General features: G+C 35.6%; 2 protein-coding genes across 4 annotated transcripts; both read left to right on the plus strand.

The window, feature by feature from the left end:
- Nucleotides 1-2,497: 2,497 nt before the first annotated feature.
- Nucleotides 2,498-8,629, plus strand: LOC148067589 (uncharacterized). Its single transcript, XM_087805829.1, has 10 exons — nt 2,498-2,583; nt 3,857-3,905; nt 4,707-4,898; nt 4,972-5,112; nt 5,254-5,282; nt 5,377-5,469; nt 6,693-6,846; nt 7,017-7,096; nt 7,185-7,280; nt 7,843-8,629. The coding sequence occupies exons 2-10, from the start codon at nt 3,881-3,883 to the stop codon at nt 8,089-8,091; spliced, it is 1,059 nt and encodes a 352-aa protein (XP_087661955.1). The 5' UTR covers nt 2,498-2,583; nt 3,857-3,880; the 3' UTR covers nt 8,092-8,629.
- A 2,503-nt stretch (nt 8,630-11,132) lies between these two features.
- Nucleotides 11,133-23,250, plus strand: inpp5b (inositol polyphosphate-5-phosphatase B). Of its 3 annotated transcripts, XM_087806585.1 has the most exons (22): nt 11,133-11,206; nt 11,324-11,421; nt 11,490-11,519; nt 11,580-11,690; nt 12,747-12,890; nt 15,845-15,908; nt 17,318-17,488; nt 18,483-18,584; nt 18,664-18,778; nt 19,210-19,326; nt 19,580-19,767; nt 19,907-20,018; nt 20,102-20,211; nt 20,625-20,760; nt 20,838-20,948; nt 21,023-21,188; nt 21,587-21,822; nt 21,915-22,019; nt 22,111-22,195; nt 22,448-22,575; nt 22,650-22,761; nt 22,859-23,250. In XM_087806585.1, the coding sequence occupies exons 1-22, from the start codon at nt 11,142-11,144 to the stop codon at nt 22,981-22,983; spliced, it is 2,631 nt and encodes an 876-aa protein (XP_087662711.1). In that variant the 5' UTR covers nt 11,133-11,141; the 3' UTR covers nt 22,984-23,250. The 3 variants fall into 3 exon arrangements, with proteins under 3 accessions (XP_087662711.1, XP_087662712.1, XP_087662713.1); XM_087806586.1 differs by lacking the exons at nt 11,133-11,206; nt 11,324-11,421; nt 11,490-11,519; nt 11,580-11,690 and adding an exon at nt 12,387-12,646; XM_087806587.1 differs by lacking the exons at nt 11,133-11,206; nt 11,324-11,421; nt 11,490-11,519; nt 11,580-11,690; nt 12,747-12,890 and adding an exon at nt 13,839-13,958 and having other exon boundaries at nt 22,859-23,249.
- Nucleotides 23,251-23,273: the final 23 nt, after the last annotated feature.

The raw sequence follows: 23,273 nt of genomic DNA on the forward strand, positions 1-23,273 counted from the left end.
TCTTTGGTTTTATTTAAGTTTTCTCAGAAATCATTGGAAATAATATCCTACCAGTCAACACAAACAATTATCTCCTTCTTTTCTGGACCTGAAAACCTTTTTATTTGACACATCATAAGTGTATAACTGGCAATAAACCGCACAATCTTGGAAAAAACGTAAAGTTGATGAAACAACAACAAAATGTAATATTTTGTCTATAAAATGGTTGCTTTAATTTTGAACATCCATTATTCATGTAGAATTTCTTTATTATGTGAGTTTCTAGTACACCTTATGACACTCTTGGCTCAAAACAGAAACTCACAATCGTTCACCGCGGACAGTTTCGAGTCTTCACTCATGTGACATATAGAAAGTTTGGAACTGTTGCAAAAACAAAAAAATGTCATACAAATATAAGCATCACTGATAAACAATAAAATTGTTTATCATCACCATCACCTGAGCAAACAGTACTTCCTGTACATCCTTTATCAACCCTTAGTGAAACATAAGCCAACAAGCAAATACACTAGATCGTTGGCTGTGTTGGTTTTAAATATCGTCATTAGTTGTGGTAACTGGGAGACACTGAATGCAAACCTTAGAAATAAATCACTGCACTGCACTCTCTTGTCAGTACGCAAAGCATGAGCTGTAACCACTGAGTTTAAATGGATAATTTGTATTGAATTATGGGAGATCTGATCGGGTAAGAGAATATAACAAATTAAATGTGACATAAAACTTAAAATAGAAGAGGAACATAAAAGAAGAGGCATTAGAATAAACTACATTTATATTCAATATATTTCCATTTTAAGTTCCAGTTCCAGCTAAAAAGTGGAACTTCGCTATCAACAGACATGTAACAACTGACTGACCCTGAGGCAATTTAAAAAATTTATCTTGCCTGGATACTTTACTTTAGAGCAAAGATTTCCTATAAATGATCAGAGTAAATGTCATGAGGGTAGTTTTACAAAACTGGTTCCTCTATTGTTCGGCACATTTCATGGGCTTTGTCAAGTTGTATTCAAAAGGACAAAACATGCTAATACAAGAGTTGTGTGTTACATAATAAACATTTCAATGTGAATATAAATATACCAATTTTTCAGTATTTTTTATCGTCAATTTCCTCATATACAGTATTTCCTAAAAGAAGCCATTGATGCAAAGTTTTGTTAGAAGTGCAGGGCATCGCCTTATGAGGACATAGGTGTTTCATAAATGTTTTTGTTGAATATTGTAGGCGAAGAAATAAACCACACACAAATGTTTAATCACCGTGTGATTAGGAAGAATGTAACTTTTATTCGCAAACAGGGAGTAAAATAGCGATGTGGCCAACTGTCACGAGGAATGTATAATTAGAAATTTTGAATTACATATAAATATAATAAACAAAGATTATGTTTGGTGTATAATTGGCAGAATCTTTCTTCTCCCTTTTAATGAAGTTTGATGCTAATTTATTCTACTTGTGTACCAAAAAAATGAATGACAAAGCATAAGAAATTAAAGGAAGTAAACTAGAAGTAAAGTAATGATCGTGTTATTGAATAAACGTTGGTCTTGTATCTTAAGACGTTTTTATTTGTTCAGGCTTTTCCTTGATTTTCTGGAACTCCTGTGTTGTTCTCAGTGTTATCTTGCCCTTTAAAGTATATACTTTATTGAATATTGTTTTGTTTCTTTAAGCGCTTTGTGACCCTGGTCTGGAAAAGCGTTATATAAATACAAATTACTTACTTACTTACTTACTTGTTTGAGTCAATCCAGAAAACGGTTCAAAATCCCAAAATCAAATCCAGCGACCAGAGAAGCATTCATTCATTTATTCGCTATTTAAAGTTCACAAGAAATCAATGTACGTTGCTTTGAAATGCAGTATCACTTTAAAAGAAGAACACAACTCTTTGGTCTTATTTTGTGATATGGATCTTGATATTCATTTTTCGTTCTTTATGATTCAAAACCAGAACACATCAGTATACATTGCAGGTTTCCATGGAAATAGAACAACCATTGTCACCTGATTTGTCTTTTATGTCGCGTCCAAAGAATTCTATGTTGCTCGCTGCCACAATGAAGTAATTGTAGTCTATGGGGGCTTTGTAGCCCCGAGGAGAGAGAGGCTCTGATTTCACTCACCCCGGTGTCATGAAACCAACAACTTCTATTCATCTCCTCCCGGCCAGTCATCGAGGTGCCATCCTCAATAATCGAACGGGGAGGTTTGTTTACTTATTACATGTTTATTGAAAAACATTGATAGAGAGATGAAAATATTTTGGGGTAACTCCAATCACATTGACACGATCTACGTTACAAAATGTATCTGGATAGTCAGAACCATGAGCACACTTTGTTATAATGTATCGTATTTTCGGTCTGAACGTTTGTGTCACATAGAGTCGTGCATCAGGAGACCCACCCAGCAACAGCAGGTTTTTTTGTCTCCTCCTCCTCCTCCAGAACAACAGGGGAGAGTTTCCTCTTATTGTGTGGAAAGTGACGGCGGTAAAGGAAACGACAGAGACTAGAAAAGGAAAGATATTCGTTTGAACCAGCGGTGAACACATCTAACCTGCACTGGTGAGTACTTCTCCAAACCTCAAAATAGCTGTCGACTGTAGGGAATGTTTTGAGATAATTTTGTTTTTAAGTGGACCTATATGGGGACTCCTGAGAGAGAATTTAAATGTTGTTTTATTAAAAGAAAGAACATACAGTATAATGATCCACATGCGTAATTTAGAAGTGATTTATTTTTTCTTTTTGCTAACGAAATATGCAACAAGAAAATGTTTTTTTTCTATTGATAATTGTCGAAAAATATAATTTTTTCAAGAGATTTATTCTTTTTTATTTTTACACAGACTGTAAAAAATTGTTTGTTTTTTTTCAAACAGCGATATTAATAATGATTATTAGACATATAATGTAATAACAAGGTAGTTATGATTGTGGAGAGACACGAATAGAGTAAAATTTATAGAAAATAAATAAGCAATTATGTTGAATCTTTACGGAATATATATGCTTCTTTTTGTATTAGTAGGTTAATGGTTTTGTTATAATATATTCTAAATAGTCAAGTGTGTATTCAATGTAAATGAATAGGAATTACATGTTAAGAAATAAAGACTTTTATTTTATTAAATACCTAACTTCCCCCCATTAAGCTACAAAACTAAAGTGAAGAGTAGCTAAAAAGAGATAAAATAATCTCAATTATTATTTGTTTGTGTTATTATTGTGAGATGGATGGGATTGTCATGCTGACTCTCTTGGAAACTTTTTGTTTTTCTTATGAGAAAGAAGTGACGACATTTAGCAATATTGCAGTTGCCAGAGCGTGCAGAATGTAGGACTCCATGCTTGGGTCTCTGGGGGAAAAGAGGAACAAAACAAGTCCTGCTGCTTAGCTTTTCTCCCACGGGGGATCATTGTGGAACAAACAGATTTTAATTGCACTCGCAAAACAAAAAATGTATTTAAAATCCAAATGTTTGCCACTTGACTGACGGTTGAAAAAATAAATCTGGACATAATGTCAGTTGCTAGTTTTCCCAGCGTCTATAGAGACGAAACAAACAATTAAGATATCAGTTTCATCGACACAATCAGACAATTGTGAAGAGAGAAACGCACAGATGACTTGGCACTGATGGATTAAAAAGGAATACGCAGGTGAAACACAACGAACAAACACAGCATGTTCAGATCTATCTGTCCTGAGTACACGATACAGCGATATGTCAAAGACGGCGTTATTCAATACTCAGTATTGAGGACAATTGTTTTATCAACAGTTTCTATTGATCCTTTTGCAGTTGGGGTTTTAAAAATAATAATGTCTTTACAGGCTGGACAAATATATTGAGTGGAAATGGCTTCCAGTGCTTTGAAAACAGGTATGTGTGTCCATACAAGGTGTATAACTCAGGGGAGGTGAACAAACTTAAAGCCCTCAAATAAAAGCTTCTTCCCTAATTTAAAGGCTGATTCTGACTTGATATCATCAACAAATAATCCTTGTTATCAGTTGTTAATCTTGAACCAATTATTAAATGATACGACAAGCAAAGAATGGTGAGCGAAAAAGATGGATAACATAGATCAGACGATCACAACGATCACATGATTCAAAAAAGAAAAAGCCTATTATCCATTCATTAAATAGCTTATCTGCTTTTTTTTTTAAAGATGGCTTGATTAAACTAATGAAATCACTGCACCGACCCAATTGTGCGAAAATGATTAATTCAGTGAAAGGTAATTGTTAATACAGTAAATACATTTCTTACTATATGTCAGAATCAAAATAAGAATCAGAAAATGAATCCGCGAGCGTCTGTGGCCTTTAAGTCCTCTTGCAATTATAAGAGCAGAACATAATAATAACACCATGCTCAACATAATATATATACTTTACTTCTCAAGTAAACATCTATATTTTAACAAACTATATAGCTGAAAAATAAGTATTATACCAGACACCACAACAAATGACCCTTGTTTTTACCCGGAAGATAAAGTTTTAGAAAAAGTCCACAATAAAATGATGAGGAATAATGTGATTTTTAACTAAGTAAAGCACTAATTAATAAATCATAATTAATCACATATTTTGACAAGTAAGAACATTTAATGTGCAAATAAAATGAATGAATATCTGACCATTAAAAAAAATTCTCAAAAATGTGTTCCCGCAGACATCATGCTTTTCCTGGTACTTTTACCAACAGTATTAGTGTCAGGTCAAACGACTACTGCTGCAGGTACAACAGCAAACCCTACAACTGCAAAAAGCATGACTGCAACCATGGCCGGAACGACTGGGGGGTCGAGCTCGCCTGGCAGCACGGTCGGTGGCACTCAGACTGGAGGATCCACTGCTGCTTCAGGTAAAGATGCTTGAGCACTTCAACAATTATATAAGAAGAACAAATGAATCCTCAAGCTTGCTCTGCTCCTCAGCCACGTCCATGAGCTCTGGAGCTTCAGCCTACATGAGCTCAGCCTCCATGAGCTCCGGAGCTTCAGCCTCCATGAGCTCCGGAGCTTCAGCCTCCATGAGCTCCCAAACTCAAATGATGACAACTCAGGCTTTATATCAAAGTGAGTCTTTTGAAGGAAATCAATTTTTTTTTTTTTTTCATTTCATTTTTAAGTTTCTTTTCTTTTAAGTGCGGATTTTAAGAAGGAAATCTTTAACTAGTTACTTAATGGAAAAGCTTCTTATGTTGATTTATCTTACAGACACCACCAACTCCTCCAATGGCACCATGGCAAGTTCAATATATGAATCGTCTGTTTGGTTCCTTTTTTTTTCTTTCACTATATATTTCAACAATAACCATGTTTTTTTTCTTCTAAATATAGATAAGCTGTCCATCATTTACCTGTAATTACTCAGACTGCAACATGATGTACACAAGTCAAAATCAGACGACCTGTTCTGATGGATATTGTCAGGTAAGAGGTAAAGTCAATGAGATGTTTGAGTTTAATTGATGAAATTTTAAAAAAGTGAAATTACATTAGTGCAGACACAAATCTATGCAATCTCTATTTTACCTGCCTTAAAAGACAAGATAAGATATTCCTTTATTAAAGCTTTATTTTACAGCATTGGAATTACACTTTTTTTCACAATACAGGCAAGAAACAACCCAATGAAAACACTACTATTTTTGCTTTAAGTGGAATGTCGGAGTCGTTCATTAAAACATGCAGTAAAGCAGGAGAAGACCACATTTAAATAGTAATAAATTGAAAGCATACCAACCAGCAATACTACCAGACTTTATAGAATATTCAGGAGTTGTGTCCACTGATGGTGAAAATTTAGCTGAAATTGAGGAACCAGTGACAAGTGATGGTCTGATGACGCTTCATGAAGCAGTGTCATGTTGTTTAGAGGTCAGTAGGTGGCGCTATCACTTTAAAAATGATGTGATGTTTCTTTAGAACAGCTGTACAAAAAACAAAAGAAAAATAGTGCAATGACCGCCATCTAGTGGACAATGAAGCTTCATCAGACCATCACTACCAGTGACAGTTGCCTCTACTCCAGTGTTCCCCAATCACTGGAACAAGACAGTACTGTTTCGTGAGGCATTTACTGGGCCACTCAGAAAAACAATAATATGTAATTAAGTAATATTATTAATGTATTATTGTGAATATTTATTTTTTTATTATTGCCTGAGAGTTATAATTTTATTTTGAAAACGGACCAAAATTTCTCAGATGTAACATTAGCTTAATACTCCTGAAAGGTAACCCACTTTTAAAATCATTTAATAAGAAATTAAGCTAGTAAACCAGCAAATATGAGTAAAACACCAACTCTAATGGGAACATCTTGTTGTGGAAAACCATACCAGGATCTTTGCTGATTCAGTGCAAATAAGTTATTCCTGCTTTGGTGCATTAAGGAGTCCTTATATTGCTAGTTTGCGCTCAAAGTAGCAATATGTATGATTCTAAATATTGTTCTGGCTCCCCTAGTGTCAGAACAGTAAAAATGCAATGTTGTGCTTCCCCCATTGCACAACAGACAACCAGAAATATATTATCTTGAGAATCTATTTTGGTTTTTGGGATGCAGAACTAAATGTAGCGGTGATGAAAATCCATACATTTTATTTGAAATGTATGGCAGTAACTTGTGATTTTTTTTTTTTATATCTCAGCTCCTCAGACTGATGAACATGTGCTACACAGTCAGCTGCAGCGCCTCCTGCGCAGAAACCTGCACCAACTCTTCTCAAACCAACTGTTCCATGAGCTGCTGCAATACAACCAACTGCCTGAATGAAACCTTCGCATCCATGATCATGATGACAAGTAAAAACCTCTTCTTTCGACTGTGTCACTTGAGTGAATATTAAACATTTGTAATTATATATTTGCGTTGAATAACAGATTTATAATAAATACATTTTAAATGGCCACTCATCTAAATCAGCAAAAGTATTATAATAAAAAACAGAAATTAATCTTTTGTATTCTTTCAGCTGCAACAATGGCAGCACCAGAGACCCAAGCTGCGACAACCTCCATGGTAACAATTAGGCCTCAAACGGCTGCTGATAAAGTAAGAGCAGCATGTTGTTGTTAACATCCGCTGGATACTCTGGACTAATTAAGACTTTATAGTAAACTTTGAAACTTGTTGTTTTCAGCAAAACAAATGTCACGGGGCAACATGTGTAGGCAGTACTTGCTACACCACCTTTCAAACGGTGCAGAAATGCTCCTCCACACAGACCCATTGTCAGGTGAGAATCGCCGTTAACTTTCACACAATTTTTGTTTAATATTTGTTAATTTTTGTTTAATATATATATGTATATATATATATATATATATATATATATATATATATATGAGATATAATATCACATTTATGTACTATAACTCACATTCACAAATCATGTATGGTCCGTTCTTTTTTCTCTGATTCAGAAAAATCTTAAAAATGTGTATTATATTGATTTGGGTTTCTGCATTTAAAAAAAGAAAAGAAGGAGACAAAAAAAAACAATGACTTTTTGATAGACGTCAATATGGGTGCACCTAAATTGAAGAGGTTTTGAGTCACCTTTGATTTTAAAATCAACATTCCTTGGGTTTTAAAATTGAAAAAAAATTGTTTGTTGTTTTCTTGTTTTCTTAGTTTTGAAAAAGAAATACAAACCATTGTCATATTTGTGACATTGCTTAATGTACTGGAGTTGTGTTTCTATAAAGGTGCAGTGTTTTTGCTCAAAAGTAGTAGACATGACTTAGTAAATAGACTTTTTGCTTCTGAAATTTAAAGTGTTTCTTGGGGTTTCACAGCTGAAAAAGCAAACTACAACCGATGGTCTGCAGTGGACTGCGGGCTGCACCACCAACTGCTCGACTCAAACAGCATGTGAATCATCCACGGTACCTCCATGTCAGCTGGAGTGCTGCACAGCCACCATGAGTTCCTGTTTGTTCCTCAATGGCACATTGAACGTCCCGTCATTCGCACCACGTGGGCTTTATGTCCGTGTGGAACTCATCGCCTCCTCACTCCTGTTCGCCATTAGTCTCCTGCTGTAAGACCACAGGTTTTCGGGCTAAATGACGTTTTATGGAACCAGGTTTTCAAACAATTTTCTCATACTTTCATATCATGCAATTATTTAACGTGGATTTCATTAATTTCATTGTGAGCGGACTTAAAAAATCCACCTCAATATGTTCTTTTTTTTGTTGATCCATAATGTAAATATTAACGTTTTCTTTATCGCTGACTTGCACTGACTTTACATGTTTTAGCTTTAAATCTTTAATTGTAATTTCATGTGTATCTTCATTCCAACAACACTTAAAGCCATCATAAGCAGCTTTGATCACATGCACTTTACGCGACACAGATGAGCTAATGGAGGCGATGCTGCGAGGAAGACTTTTTATTAGATGTGTATCATTGAATATGCAGGACTTTTATTTTAACGTGTCGGTTCATGCTGTCAATGGGGTTGGGTAAGAAAAAAATAACATGTTCAACACAGCGAATTAAACTGATTTACAAAAGATTGTCTTCTCTATCATAGGTTTTTAAAATAATAAATAAAATAATAAATACAATTTAAAATATGTGTCACATTCATTTATGTAACCATTTGTTACTATACTTTGTAGAAATATACATAAATAGTTTGTCTGTCTGCATGTGTGTCCATACGCCTGCTCTTAATGTCTGATATATATATATATACAGTATAAACAAGTGTTTTTATTAGAATTTATATGTCTAAATCTTATTGTAAGTAAGTAAGTAAGTAATTTTTATTTATATAGCGCTTCTCCAGACCAGGGTCACAAAGCGCTTAAACAATCAAAACAATATTCAATAAAGTATATACTTTAAAGGTCAAGATAAAACTCAGAACAAAACAGGAGTTCCAGAAAATCAAGGAGAAGCCTGAACAAATAAAAACATCTTAAGATGTTTCTTGAAGGAGTCAGTAGATCCATCAAGCGCAAAGAGAGAGGAAGATCGTTCCAAAGCTTAGGAGCAACAGCCTGGAAGGATTTCTCTCCTCTGGTCCTGAACTGTGTGCGAGGAACCATCAGTAGATTCTGATCCACAGACCTCAGAGCCCGAGCTGGGGTGTAAGGCTGGATCAGATCAGTGATGTAAGGAGGAGCCTGACCATGAATAGATCTGAAAGTAAGAACCAGAATTTTAAAGTTGATCCTGAACGAAACTGGAAGGCATTGAAGAGTTTTAAGTATCGGAGAAATGTGAGTTCTTCTACTTGAGCGGGTCAGAATTCTCGCTGCAGAGTTCTGGATCAACAGGCGAAACAGATCCTTTTTGTTAAGACATGAAAATAAACTGTTACAATAGTCCAGGCGAGAAGACACAAACGCATGGATTACAAGCTCCAGATCATGTTGTGACAACATTTTCCTAAGTTTAGAGATTTTTCTCAGTTGAAGGAAACAGTTTCTGGTCAGTTTTCTGCAGTGTTGAACTAGAGACATGTCTTTGTCAAATACAACACCCAGGTTTCTCAGGCTTTTCTTGATAAATTCCTGTATAAACCAAGTGTTATTCATTATATTAGAATGGAAATCATCTAAAACAACAACAAAAACAAAGAAGCCAATTATATTGCGTTCATTTTATTATAAAATAAGATTTATGGTAAACCAGACTAAACTACTTTTGTCCAAGTTTTCTCTTTTTTTATTTTTCCTTCACAAGCATCTCTCAAGAAAATGCCTACAAGCTTCATAACTCACACCAACTGGAGCTGTCACCCACGCGGTGACGTCACAGGGGGCGTTATACGTCTGAATCAGTGCGTGGCAGTGTAAGCCCACAGAGAAGAAAGCATTTTCTTTATTTATTTTTTAAAACATGTTTCATTAGAAAAATCCGTTTCTTTCTTTCCTTTGAGGAGGTTTCGAGGTGACAGTTTGGAATAAGTGGAACTAACTCGAAGCGTTTCTTTGCGTGGTGACGTCGGACGCAGGGTATTTTTTGTGAAGTGACTGACAGAGAAGTTATGGATCAATCCATCGCGATTCAAGACTCTCTGGAGGGAGAAGAAACCTGCATCATAGTATCCTTTTTCACGCGTTTGTCTTCACAAACACGGTGTGTCGCACCAGGAGGATTTGGTTGACACGTTTATAACTTTAGAACTAGGAGATGAAGAGGAATTTCCTCTGGATCGACCACTTGGGTGAGCGTGTACTGTTTTAACTTAAATCTGTGCGTCCAAACCAAACTCATTCGATCGCTGAACAAGAAGTTCGTAACTTGAACGCTCGGGCGTGACCTCAAAAATGTACAACTCCACCTGCTGGCCACTAGATGGCGACATTGCAAGCTGTGAAGGACAGTCTAGCCATTTTATTCGATTCAAATGATGACGTTGTCTGCATAAAATTCGCAATTCAACTGTTTTTTGGATTATAATATGTAATTTTAAATACTAAAACAATGACAGATAATATGAATAGTTCTCGATGGCAAATATTTTCAATAATAACTATTAAAATACCAATATTACATCACAATAAAACAAGATTATTGTGATTTTTCTAAGCAAGGTGCAAGTCTCGCCCCTTTTTCAGTATGAAGAATCAGCCCCCGGATGTAATCCCTAACAAATTGATAATCTGTTTTAGATTTATATTTTATTCACAATTCAAAATAGCTAATTGCATTGATAGAAATGTTAATTTCTTATTGATCTGTTTTATGCTTTCATATCATATATTATTTTTATCATAGGTATTTTCTTGGTTTATTTATATAATATAAAGTGTCAGTAAAATAAAAGAATTCGATTTTATTTTTAGAATGAATATGCTAATACTCGGTTTGTTTATTTAGGAGTTGCAATTAAACTTCCGGCAGCTAGATGGCACTAGTCATTTCCTTCTTAGATAAAAGAAAAGTGACATCCCCACCACATCCATATTTTGGTTTTCAGTTCTATTAATTCAAGCAAAATAGAGTTGAACCAATCACCGGCTGTCACGAAATGTATAAAAGCGTATGGAATGATATCGTGAGATTAGTGTTGCGCAACATCCCTGATGAGAAGTTTCCTCAACGAATCTGTAAACATGCTGTTCAGAGTGATATGGTTTTTGATGACGTCACAGAAAGCAGACTGCTTGGACTGGTGGAATCATCAAAGGAATATGCGTGAGTATTGTAGCACATATACATGTAATCCATAGTTAATTTGAAGAAGAAATGACTATAATTGATAATTTATAATGTGCTCAGGATGAAATGAGATGTTTTCAATTTATTTTGTAGAATTTTTATCTATGCTCATCGAAGAATGGCAATCACGGCTGAGGATGTTTCCCTCGAAGGCATCATTCCCATCTCTCTTGAGTTCATCATTGTGGAGGGTGAGCATCAGTCATTGAACTTGCTTAAGATCGCTTGTGATGAACAATAACAATGTTTTCTATTGTAGTTTCCTCACCTGAAGAACTTGCGGTCGTCGGTAAGTTTGCATCAAAAGGCCTTAAATGATCCGATAATACTTTCTCTTTATCATAACCAGGTGCTGACACCAGGGTCAGAATCATCTACCAAGAAGAAAGTTTGGACCTCAAACTTCCATTCGGATCGCACTCGAGACTTTTCCTCACGGAGGTGAACAGAGCCTGGAGTGGTGCGTGAGTTGCCTTTAACCATATATTGACTCTCCTGGCGTTTTCATCGGGATTTGACTTGACTTTTTCTAATTACTGGACGTCCTAAAAAGTTCATGGAAATCATCATCTAGAGGAATTTACTACCATTTAACTGTAAACATGGTGCTTCTGCAGTAGTAAATTTATCTTGACATTTGCAAACTAATGCAACTCTTTGAATAAGAGTTAATGAAGTTATTAATCCATCTAATCTAATCTAAACTTTTTTTTACATTACCAAAATCCTAACATGAAATTATATTAAAAAAATTGCCAAAACATTTACTTATGACATCATTTATTTTATTATTACAAGTGGTTGTGTAAATACATTACATCAATTAGTTTTGTCGAGAAGAGTTTTTCACCGACTGACAATTGCATGCCGTGGAATCCTGTCTAGCCAGTTTCACTAAAACTAAACACCAACTCCGACTTGGAAATGAGTCCTTTTTAACTTTCAAGTTGATCTTATAAGCTATTTCACTAATCAAATGTACAGTTCTTGTGGGATGTTTGTTTCCAGGGAGATATATTTACATATGCAAACACTTAGTAGTTTCATGAGTCAGTGGGTGTTGAACTCAAGACGAGCCGGTTAGGGGTGGAGCTTTAATTTCCGTGTCTTGTCTTTGGCTGTCAGCATTTAAGGACTGATGGTATGAACATATTGTTTGAAGGTTCTGCCACTTCCTCTTCAAAACTCGTCTGCCTTTGACTTTTAGTATCTTGTCTACCAAAAAGAGTTTCAACAAACAGTGGTGAGGAGCTTCTTGTTTGGCCAGCTTGCTACTATGATTTACATTAAGCTGACGTCCAAGATGGATTGTATTTTTTAAGATGAGCCACGCAGGCTTTTAATCAGTAATCGCAGTAATGGAAAGTTTTAACGGGGTTGCACCAGTGGTTACGAGGAAGACTTTGAAAAACAAAGGTAAGTAAAAAAAAAAGAAAAGGTAATCGGCTATGAAGTCTGAATGCTAACACATGGTCAGTGTGAGTCTTGATGTGATGCGACGCAATCTTACTCCTAGATGTGTGCAAGTCTCCGGCAGAAGAACCCAAGTTGGAGTGGATCAACAAGTACCAAAAGGGATCCAAAGGACACGGAGTCGTCAAACAGGCCCTCGCCCCCCTCGGGTCGACTCTCACTAAGCTCAACCAGCAGCGTAAAACAGGTGTGTTGTTCTTTTCGTTTGTATGTTTAGTCCTGTGTGCCTTGAACCTGTGACTATAATGGGGGTTATGGCACGACAGAAGTTTTTACCTGTCTGTCAGCAAAATAACTTATTTCAACTTAATCATCATTTATTGCTATAAATGGGAGCTTGTGTTCCAGATTATCATTTTGAGCAGAACCAGGGGCCAAAGGCGGCCTCTATGTGCGTTTATGCAACCACAAATATATATTGTTTTTTTTTCTTATTTATCATTGCTAGTTTTAAGTACAATTTGTAAAAGTTGTTTTGAATTTAACTGTCTATTTTTCTTTTCTTTCGTTACTATTTTATATCTAAAAATTTTGATATATATTTAGATAGATAGATAGATAGATAGATAGATAGATAGATAGATAGATAGATAGATAGATAGATAGATATACAATATAAATAAGTTACTTTCTATCCATTTCTTTTCTGACAATAATTATTTTAACCATGTGTAAGAAATGCATAAAAAATAAAGCAACATTTAATCGTCCATTGCACTTTCGACTGTTGAAAATATTAACTATTTATCTAACTTGTTTTTACTATTTATATTGCGTAACGTTGTATTTTATAACCAGGACATTGCAGCTGCTGCAACAAGATGTTGCCTAATACAATTTCATTGTAGCACTTGCACTACAATAATATTCGTGTTACTTATTTTGAATCCATTAATTCTACGTTGTGTCATTATTTTTATTTCCGACAATAAAGCAAGCTGTTCTTATGAAAGATGATCATGAAATAATTATAAATAATACAAAAAAAATGTATAAATACATAACATAATATATTCATTAAGAACTATTGAAAATCATTTTATATCATAAACAGATGTAAAAAAAATGAAAATAAATAAAAATCCAACTTGTGAATGACAGAAAACAAAGTAACTGCCGCAGGAAGGAAACTCCTCCCTCTGCCTGGCTAGCATTGGGCAGGTCTGTCTGTCCTACTACTCTCTGGTCGTTGCCCACATTCTACAGAATGCTTGGCAGCCGTGCTCAGAGATGTCCAGGGTGATGAGAGACTCTGGTAATGTCAGGTTTTTTCCCCACATATCTTTCATTTTTGTTTCATTATTCAAGCTCACCGGCGCGCGTTTGACAGCTAGCTCCTTCATGGCTAAAGCTAACCAGGAAGCTAGCCTTAGCTTAAAATGCCCACTCAGTTCATGTCAGTGGAATGTTGTTTAATCTATGACAAATATCCGTAATATGAGTGTCTTTGTTTGGCGTGTACATGTCGTGATTTAATGAATAAGATGCAGTTTCGATTAGCTTAGCATCCAGTGATGTTGAGATCGAAATGCAGGGGGAAAAAATCACACACCTGTTGCTATTGTTGTGATGTAATAACGTGTTTAAACACTGTAATTCACTGCCATTTTGTTCTTTAATGGCTGTTGTCGTAACTGGAACACAAGGTTGTAACTTTTATTCTTGTCTTATCATGAATTGAACTGCTTTTACTGCCAATCTGACACAACTACAGCTTATGTTTTTAAAATGTCTATTCCAGTGAATCATTGATTCTATTGTTAGTTAAAAATCTTATTATACACCCTCTTTTGTAAGCAAATATTTAAAAAAAATATATACAAAAAAAAAAGTATTGTGTTTGGCAAGTTGGTACGATGGGACATGGATTGGTGTGTTCTGGGACCACTTGTATGATCTTGACTAGTTTTCTTGCCATGACTTCTGAGCTTAGCATTTTTGAAATACTCATTGTGGGAGCTGTTGAACTTTGTCAGTTTGCAGATAAAGCTCCAGTAATAAGGAAGTGTCTCAGCAGAAGATAGTGAGGTGTACCACAGATCGTGTGAACATGTCGCACATGATGAACATGTGGATGCTTCAGACTAGAAAAATAATAATTTTAGTTTCTGCTTAAATCTAAAAAAAGTACTCATGCAAGTCGCTGCTCAGTCCGTTTAAAGTTGACCGTGGGTTCTGTTTCACAAGTTTCAGTGAGAATATTGGAGGTTTTAAAACCTGGAGCTAAAAGTAGAAAAGAATCCGAAAATATTGAATTAACAGATACCAACTGAACAAACAGATTATCAGTCTCATGATTTATAATTTTCTTATGTAACCACAGTCTTTTAAAGGATGGATAATAAATACCCTGCTGTGTGCATATCGGGCACTTTGAAATGATTAAGCAAGTGTATAAATCCAGTTAGACTGAACTATCTTTATTAACTTCTTTAGTTATTTTCACACCTAAACCTAAACTTTCACTGACAAACGGAAGCTTGCTGTTGTCACATTTAAACCTTATTTCCTCTTTGCCCGATTGTATCATTTTAAATCGCCTTATTCTCTAGAAATTAGCTTTGTTTTAAAGTTTTTGCACAATAAAATGTAAAAGACGTTAATAGCTTTCTTTATCATTGTTATAATCTTTGCATGAACCTGAAATGCATGTTATTAATTTATAGTGCATGAATTTAAACCTTGAATGCATCAATTTTGAACGATTTGATGTTTAATTTTAATGATAAATGTTTTGATGAGCCGTGAGATTTGTGTATGTTCTTTAAGGGGAATCTCACTCATTTTATAGCTACCATTCTGAAGTTTGGCTTTTCTGTTTCCATGGCTAACTTGGCTTCCCATCTTTGAATTAATTTCCTGCCTAAAGCAGCTGGCTCCAACTTCCAGAAGGCCATTCTGTATTCACTGCCAAACTGCCGCAGAGAAAAGCTCGTACTGACTTCACTCATTAAGTCCAGCTCTTCTGAATTCAGAACACAGCAGAGGAGGTTCAACTCTAATTGCAACAACATTTCAATGCTTGTTTCACTTTTCTCTACTTGTTTATAAAGCAGTTTGTATTTTACAAAATTCTTAACATTTAGATGTGAGGTTTTGCCTTGTTTTGTTATTTATCTGCCTTTTTTTTTCTCCCAACAGATAAATCGTCCGACAAAAGGACAAGTTCAGTTGAAGAGAAAACGTCCAAATCAAGCCCAGATGGGTGAGACACTGTCTTTAGCAACGTCCGCTTTAGATTAACTAAATAATATACTTACCATTTACATTCTAATCCTGCAAATATTATTATAAAAGCTTGCGCGTTGCCTTATGGAAGGATGCCTATGTTTTCTTTTGATGGATGCAAATTCATATAACCTTTTATTTAAAATGCGTTTTCTGTCCATCCTTGCAGGGGTTTAGCTTTTGCATAGATGTTTATGATTCTAACACATTTGTTGTTCAAGCTATTACGATCCAATTATTTATTTATTTTACTCAATTATTTTTTGTGGCTTTAGTTTCAGTCCTTTTCATTCAGCAAATTGTGGAACTCCTTTTACAGGAGCAATCCAGACAGATGTGAATGTGTCCATGTAAACATGAAGGACTGTTGTTAGCAACAGCTAATGTACACAACCAATAACTTACTTTGCTCAATTTTAAAGCACAAACAAAACGAGGCTTCTTCATGTTTGCCCTTAAGAAGACATACACTCTTATGTTGATCCTCGGCATGGAAACTGGTTTTAGTCGAACACCATGGATGTGTTTAGTTGTCAGCAAACTCTTTGTTTACTCCAAGCATTACTCACAAGTGTACCGCCTGAATTTTAAAGGGCCAATCAGCATTTAGCATATATTTAATTGTTTAAACTGTCTACATGGACTATTTGCACTTTTTTACTGTGACCAATTCATTGTTTATTTTACATCATCATACGATATCATTATTGGCATCAGGTAATGTAAAATCAATATTGATGATGTCATTTTCAGTATTACATTTTCTTAAATGTAATATGTTTAATGACAGTTTCTACTGTAAATTTGTTTAGTTTATGTGTTCAATTTATGTATATGTATTTGTTTGCAAGTGAAATAGTAATGTTACATTATTGTCTGTTTTAATTTCATTCTTTATTTTCCATAGACAGACTGTAAAGGAGCTGTTGGTTATTTTATCATTATTATTTTGAATGCAGGAAAATATTATTGGTTCCGAAATACAGCTCAGTGTTTTGATGAATTGTGCGATAAAAGACGTCCACTTTGTTTTACATTTTTACGTATCATTTTATTTTAAATAACACAGATAAAATGTATAAAACCTTTGTCTTTTTTCAAGTTAACATCTTCTTCAAAATTCTGGGGTTTTCTCTAAAGAAAATAAACTAATATATTTTGTCTGCACCTACGAAATTGTGTCTTTGACAAAATAAAGAATGAATGACTTAGTTTGACCTGTAACTCTCATCCTTCCAATATTAATAAATATTTCTATGGTCTGCCGTCAGCATTTTGCACACACCTACCCTCTCATTTCACACGTCTGTGTTAGTTTACAGTATAATCTGGGATGCTTACACTCATTTACTCGCCTAACTGTCAAATTGTTCCTCCTGTGTGCAGCCAGAACGACTTGAGTCGGGAGGGCCGGGATGACCTGGTGCGCTCCTCCATTCATTCAACATCTAACAAAGCTCAGATACTGGCCATGCCTCAGTTCGGCTTACGAGATAACCTTATCAGGTGTGAGCTGCTCAAGACTGAAGACCTTTACACCTACAGAGAAGACTTCAGGTAGGATCGTTTAATCATTCAATCAATTCATTTAAATGTTTCACTTTCAGGTTTATATTATTTTTTATTAGAACTATTCTTAATTTATTTACCAGTTTCAAAATTCATTCTTTTTTAAAAAGCCATTAGGATTGTTGAAACATTTAAGGGGCTTCATCATAAGGAAACGGAAACACTACCAACTCTTGCACATACCCATTTGTTAAATCACACTAGTTCATATGTATCAAACCATCTGTCGTTTATTTTGATTACTTTTTAATGTATTATATTTGTTTAGTTTACTTGGGTCAGGGATGATGAACATGTAAGTTATTGTGTTTTTGTCATTTTCTTGCATTTGCAATTGTAGGGAATTTGTATTTTATGCCAAAAACTATGATTGTCTAAGTTGATTTTAGTCCTACTTGATTATTAGACCACACTGCCACCTGCTGACTGGTCTTGGTACTTTAACTTTGCGATGCATCTTGAAATTTTTTTTTTTTTTTAATTAATTCAGGATGTATTGACCCTCTTTAATAAATGTATTCGTAAAATGTTATAAAGAGTAACTTAATTTTATTTTATTGTCAAACAAATAATTTAACATGAGACAGCAACCGTCATTTACGACATTGATTAAATTGGGTTGCTTGTGATGGAGTTAGGCCAGAAGAAAGTAAGTCACATTTGCTCTCCAGTCCCAGAAGGAGGGTGTTAATGAAGTGAACTATTTCACATGTAAGTAAGTAGCAGTAGAGCCTTCCCAAGTTTTTAACAGCTTGAGTGAGGCTAATGTGGGAAGTGATACTTCTTAAAGCCAAGACACCAAGACTAAGGGTAGACTTTGATTTTATGTTGTTGTTCAATGCCTTTAAATTATCAATTATACATGAGTTGCAACTGTTCAAATTACAATTTAACAATTAAAATGATAATTGAGCAGTCTTGGTCCATCTATGCTTTTTCTGCTTCAGTGCCTAATTGCTTTTCCTCTCTGATCCTCTCACAGCTTCTTTCTTGGCACTTACAACGTGAATGGTCAGACACCAAAAGAAAGCCTCTGTCCTTGGCTGAGCTTCACATCGAAACCTCCAGACTTGTATTGTGTTGGGTACGTTACACACGGACGCAGATGTCAATCTTCTCATCTTTGTAATTTAGTTTAAATAAGTCTTTTTGTCTATCTGCAGATTCCAGGAGCTTGATCTAAGTAAAGAGGCCTTTTTCTTCAATGACACACCTAAAGAGGTGGAGTGGTTGAAGGCTGTGACTGAAGCATTACATCCTGAAGCCAACTATGCCCTAGTAAGTGTTAACATGTTTATTAACTTGCTTGTTTCCTCGGCTTCTGCAGACTCTGCTTCCTTTTTCCCTCGTTTCTTTCAACATGAATATACTCATGACAAAGCTGATTAGCATTATACTTCCCCCCTTTAGGGATTGCAACACAGGCTTTCAACTACAATGAACATTTAAAAATGTAAAATTAGTTTTTAGCGTTGGCTCTTATTATGAACAAATAAAGATTTTTTTGTAATTTTAAAGTGCACTATTTACAGTCAAAGGAAAAGTGGTCCGATTTATTGATTTGTTTAAAGTTACCTTTGAACTTAAGGATCAGTTAAGTGTCACTTATTGAAAAATGTGCCCTCTTTTATGGTTTCCTTTTCTTACTAAAAAGTATTTATATGAGTAAGTGTCATGCTAGTGTAGTGAATTAATGTACTTTGTTTCAGGTGAAACTGGTCCGTCTGGTGGGCATTATGCTTGTCTTTTATGTGAAGAAGGAACACGCAGAGTTCATCTCAGATGTGGAGGCTGAGCATGTGGGCACTGGCATCATGGGAAGGATGGTAAGTTTGTGTGGAAATGCTTTTTTCACTTGACCTACAAAACATTTGTACGTTTTGATTATTTCATTGACATTTTTTTTTTAGGGTTTTAGTCTGTGAAAAATATGCATTACTTTAATATGGTCTTTAACCGTGATTCATATTTTTTTAAATATCAAGTCCCAGTATTTTTGCACATGTCGATAAGAATATGCCAGCACAACAAATAAAAGTTTTTGATTCTGATATAACTCTAACTGCTCTTGATTGACAGGGGAATAAAGGAGCTGTGGCCATCCGTTTCCGCTTCCACAACTCTGAGATCTGTGTAGTCAACTCTCATCTTGCTGCCCACATTGAAGAATACGAGCGACGCAATCAAGACTACAAAGATATTTGTAGTCGAATGCAGTTTCGCCAGCACGACCCGTCCCAGCCCCCAATGACTATTCTTAAGCATGAGTATGAAACCTTTATAAATATAGATAATCTGCAGCTCATTGTCTATTTTTGTATCTTCGAAGCTTCTCCAAAACAAATGTCCTGCTTCAAAATATTGTAAGTAAGTTGTAGCTGAACATGACTCTGCCTCCTTCCACAGTGTAGTTTTATGGATTGGTGACCTAAACTACAGAATATGTGACCTGCACGTGGACAATGTGAAGGAGCTAATCAGCAAGAAGGAATTTGAAAACCTGCACAGTTATGATCAGGTAGCACACATGAAGTCTCTCGCTTCCTGAAACTGGAAGTAAAGCTGTCCTTTTGAGTCTCACCAGCTGCATCTTCTCCACAGCTCAAGAGGCAGATCGACGAGGAGGCTGTGTTTGTGGGCTTTGTAGAGGGTGTCATTGATTTTCAGCCTACCTACAAGTATGACACCGGCTCTGACATGTGGGATACAAGGTAACTTTAGAAGCTTTTAAACACATTTCTGTTCTGTTCTGGAAAAAAAAGACATTGGTTCTGGAAGACGAGTTTTTGTTGAACAGCTTGAGACGTGAACAGTGACTGTAACGTAGTCTAGTTAGTCAGGAACACTACGATATGTTTAGATATGCAGTACTGATCAAAAACAGCAAGACAGGAGAAGGTGAATTTGGATATGGAGAGGGACTTTACTTAAGATTTTGCAAATTGTTTTACTTATTTTGTTAAATACTATCTAAATAACATTTAAGCTAGGTAAGTTTCATCATAAAAGTTTGCCAACTTTTGTTGTGACCTTTTTTACTTACCAAGTTGATAAACTCCAGGTCAGATATTAAGTTAATCGTAATGTTGTGATTAACTTGCATATCCGTGTCCTCTGCATTCAGTGAGAAATGCCGTGTGCCTGCGTGGTGTGATCGTATTCTTTGGAGGGGAAAGAATATCACGCAACAGCACTACCTGAGTCACATGGATCTGAAGACGAGCGACCACAAGCCAGTTAGCTCTCTGCTGGATATTGGGGTAAGAGATGCAAAAAGAAAATCTGAACTTTTGAAGCAGCCATTCAGTCTAACTATTGTGTGTGTGTGACCTTGAAGATAAAGAGAGTCAACTCTGAAGCCTACAAAAAGACACTGGAAGACATTGTCCGAAATATTGACAAAATGGAGAACGAGTGTATTCCGTCCGTTACTTTGTCTCAGCGAGAGGTGACTTTTTATCTTTTTTCTATATACTTTTACATTTGTATTGCCTTTTCTGATTTATGTTTCCCGTGCTTCAGTTCCACTTTAACGATGTGAAGTTCATGGAGCACCAAGCACAGAGATTAAGCCTCTTCAACGACGGGCAGGTTCCATGCCAGTTTGAGTTCATTCAGAAGCCAAATGAGTCCACATACTGCAAAGCCTGGCTCACTGCAAATCCACAAAAGGGATTCATTGCTCAGGGTTAGTGAAAAGTAGGGTCTTATTACCAGAATTGCAATTTCCATGAAATTGGAACGACTTATTGGATACGGCAATGTATAAAAATCTTTTAGAGTGGTATTTTTGGTATTTTGGAAGGTCAAAATGTTTTACTAATTACTGTGTGAGTGCATTTCTGTCATAGTAAAACTTCTAATCATACACAACTTTTAAGTGATGTATACAAAACTTGACTTACGTCTGATTGTACTTGAAAATTCTTAAATTGTCTATACAAAGAAAAGATGTTTGCGACTGGAGGTTGTTTAAAAACGCACAAGGTAACTGAAACTGATGTTAAGGACAAGATGAATTTGAAACAAATTGTTAAAAACGCACAGAAGTCGTAACATTTCTGTATTTCATGCACATCTATACAGGCGTTTCTATGGTCATTGAGCTGGAACTCTTTGTGAATCGCTCAACTGCACCTGAGCTGAATTCAGGCCAACAGCAGATTGAAGACATTCTAGTGCTTCACCTGGAGCGTGGCAAGGACTACTTCATCTCGGTGACAGGAAACTACCTGCCCAGCTGCTACGGAACCTCCATCCAGTCGTTGTGTCGGCTCCGGGAGCCCGTTCGAGACATGCCACGAGAGACTCTTCGTGAGCTGGTGTGGAGCCTTTTTTTTGAGTCATGCATCATCAGACTGCTTTTATCAATTTAAATTAAGATTTTTAAAAAAATGTATTTTCCTCACAACAGATTGAAAAGGGTGGAAGTGAGATTTCTAGCACTGAAAAAGCTCTCGATATTCCAAAGGAGCTGTGGATGATGGTGGACCATTTGTTTAGAAATGCACTTAAACAGGTTGGCAAATATATTGTGTTTATTAATATTTTATATGTCCCCATTCCATTTTTATTTTAACCTAATCATATTAATATTCTTCTGTTTACAGGAAGACATATTTCAGCAACCTGGACTCCGTTGTGAATTTTCAGAGATAAGGGATTGCCTTGACACCGGCATGCCAGATTCTCTTCGTATTCTTTGAATTTAATGAAGATATTATTCGTTATTTTTAGATTTTTTTTTCTTTCTATTTCAGCTATTGTCAATTTGTTATGGTCATTCAGAAGCCAACTCAAATTAATTATTTTGAAATTGTTAATTTCTTGAGATTTGTTTTTAAAATGTTTATGAGTAAGATGTTGGCCTATTTAAAGGGATTTCAAGCTGTGTACAACTTATGTAGAAGAGGCACAATTCAGAATTCTCCTTGACCCACGCTGAAGCTGGCAGCAACCACTCCGTTGCCGAGGCCTTGCTCCTATTCTTGGACGCCCTCCCGGAACCTGTGATTCCTTTCTCCCTTTACCAGCAGTCTCTAGACGGCTCCTCCAGCCCTAGCCTGTGTGAGAAGGTAATTCAAAACTGGCCCCAATTAATATGTAGTAAAAATCTGTTATGATGATGTTGCGATCTCTTTTTTTAAAGGTCGTCTCCATGCTACCTCAGAGCCATAGAAATGTCTTCAACTATGTAGCTGCCTTTCTTCGTGAGCTGTTGAAGAATTCCGCAACTAACAGATTAGACGTCAACATCCTGGGTAAGGCAGGAATACGCCAGGAGGTTTTTCCGTAGAAATTGAAAATGTGTTTTTAAAATGATATTCAAATTCAATTCAAAAAATGTCATCCATGCAGCCACAATCTTCGCCTCCTTGGTACTGAGATCACCCACTAAGCAAGACCTGGCTGAAAAAAGAAAAGCACGGGAGTTCTTCCATCACTTCTTGATCACCAGCTCATCCCTATCAGAGGAACCCTAAGTGAGATATATAGTGGAGAATTAAAAAATAATTGTTTTTAGACACGTTGAGTAAAAAAAGAAATGTGATTAGTTTTTCACTGTATATTGTTATCTAAACTATATCCATACAATGTTTGTGACTGGTCAATGCACAGTTGATATTTCACACGGAATCAATAGGAATTTCAATGTGTACATATATATATATTTTTTCTATATTTTATTTAAAATAAATGTATTTTGATGTTTCGAACTGAAAAGCATGTCGTTTTGTATATAAAGTTATTGCGAACATCAGGTCTGCGTGGT

This window comes from Callionymus lyra, chromosome 13 (assembly GCF_982586985.1).
Source record: "Callionymus lyra chromosome 13, fCalLyr1.hap1.1, whole genome shotgun sequence".
Classification (NCBI taxonomy): Eukaryota; Metazoa; Chordata; class Actinopteri; order Syngnathiformes; family Callionymidae; genus Callionymus; species Callionymus lyra.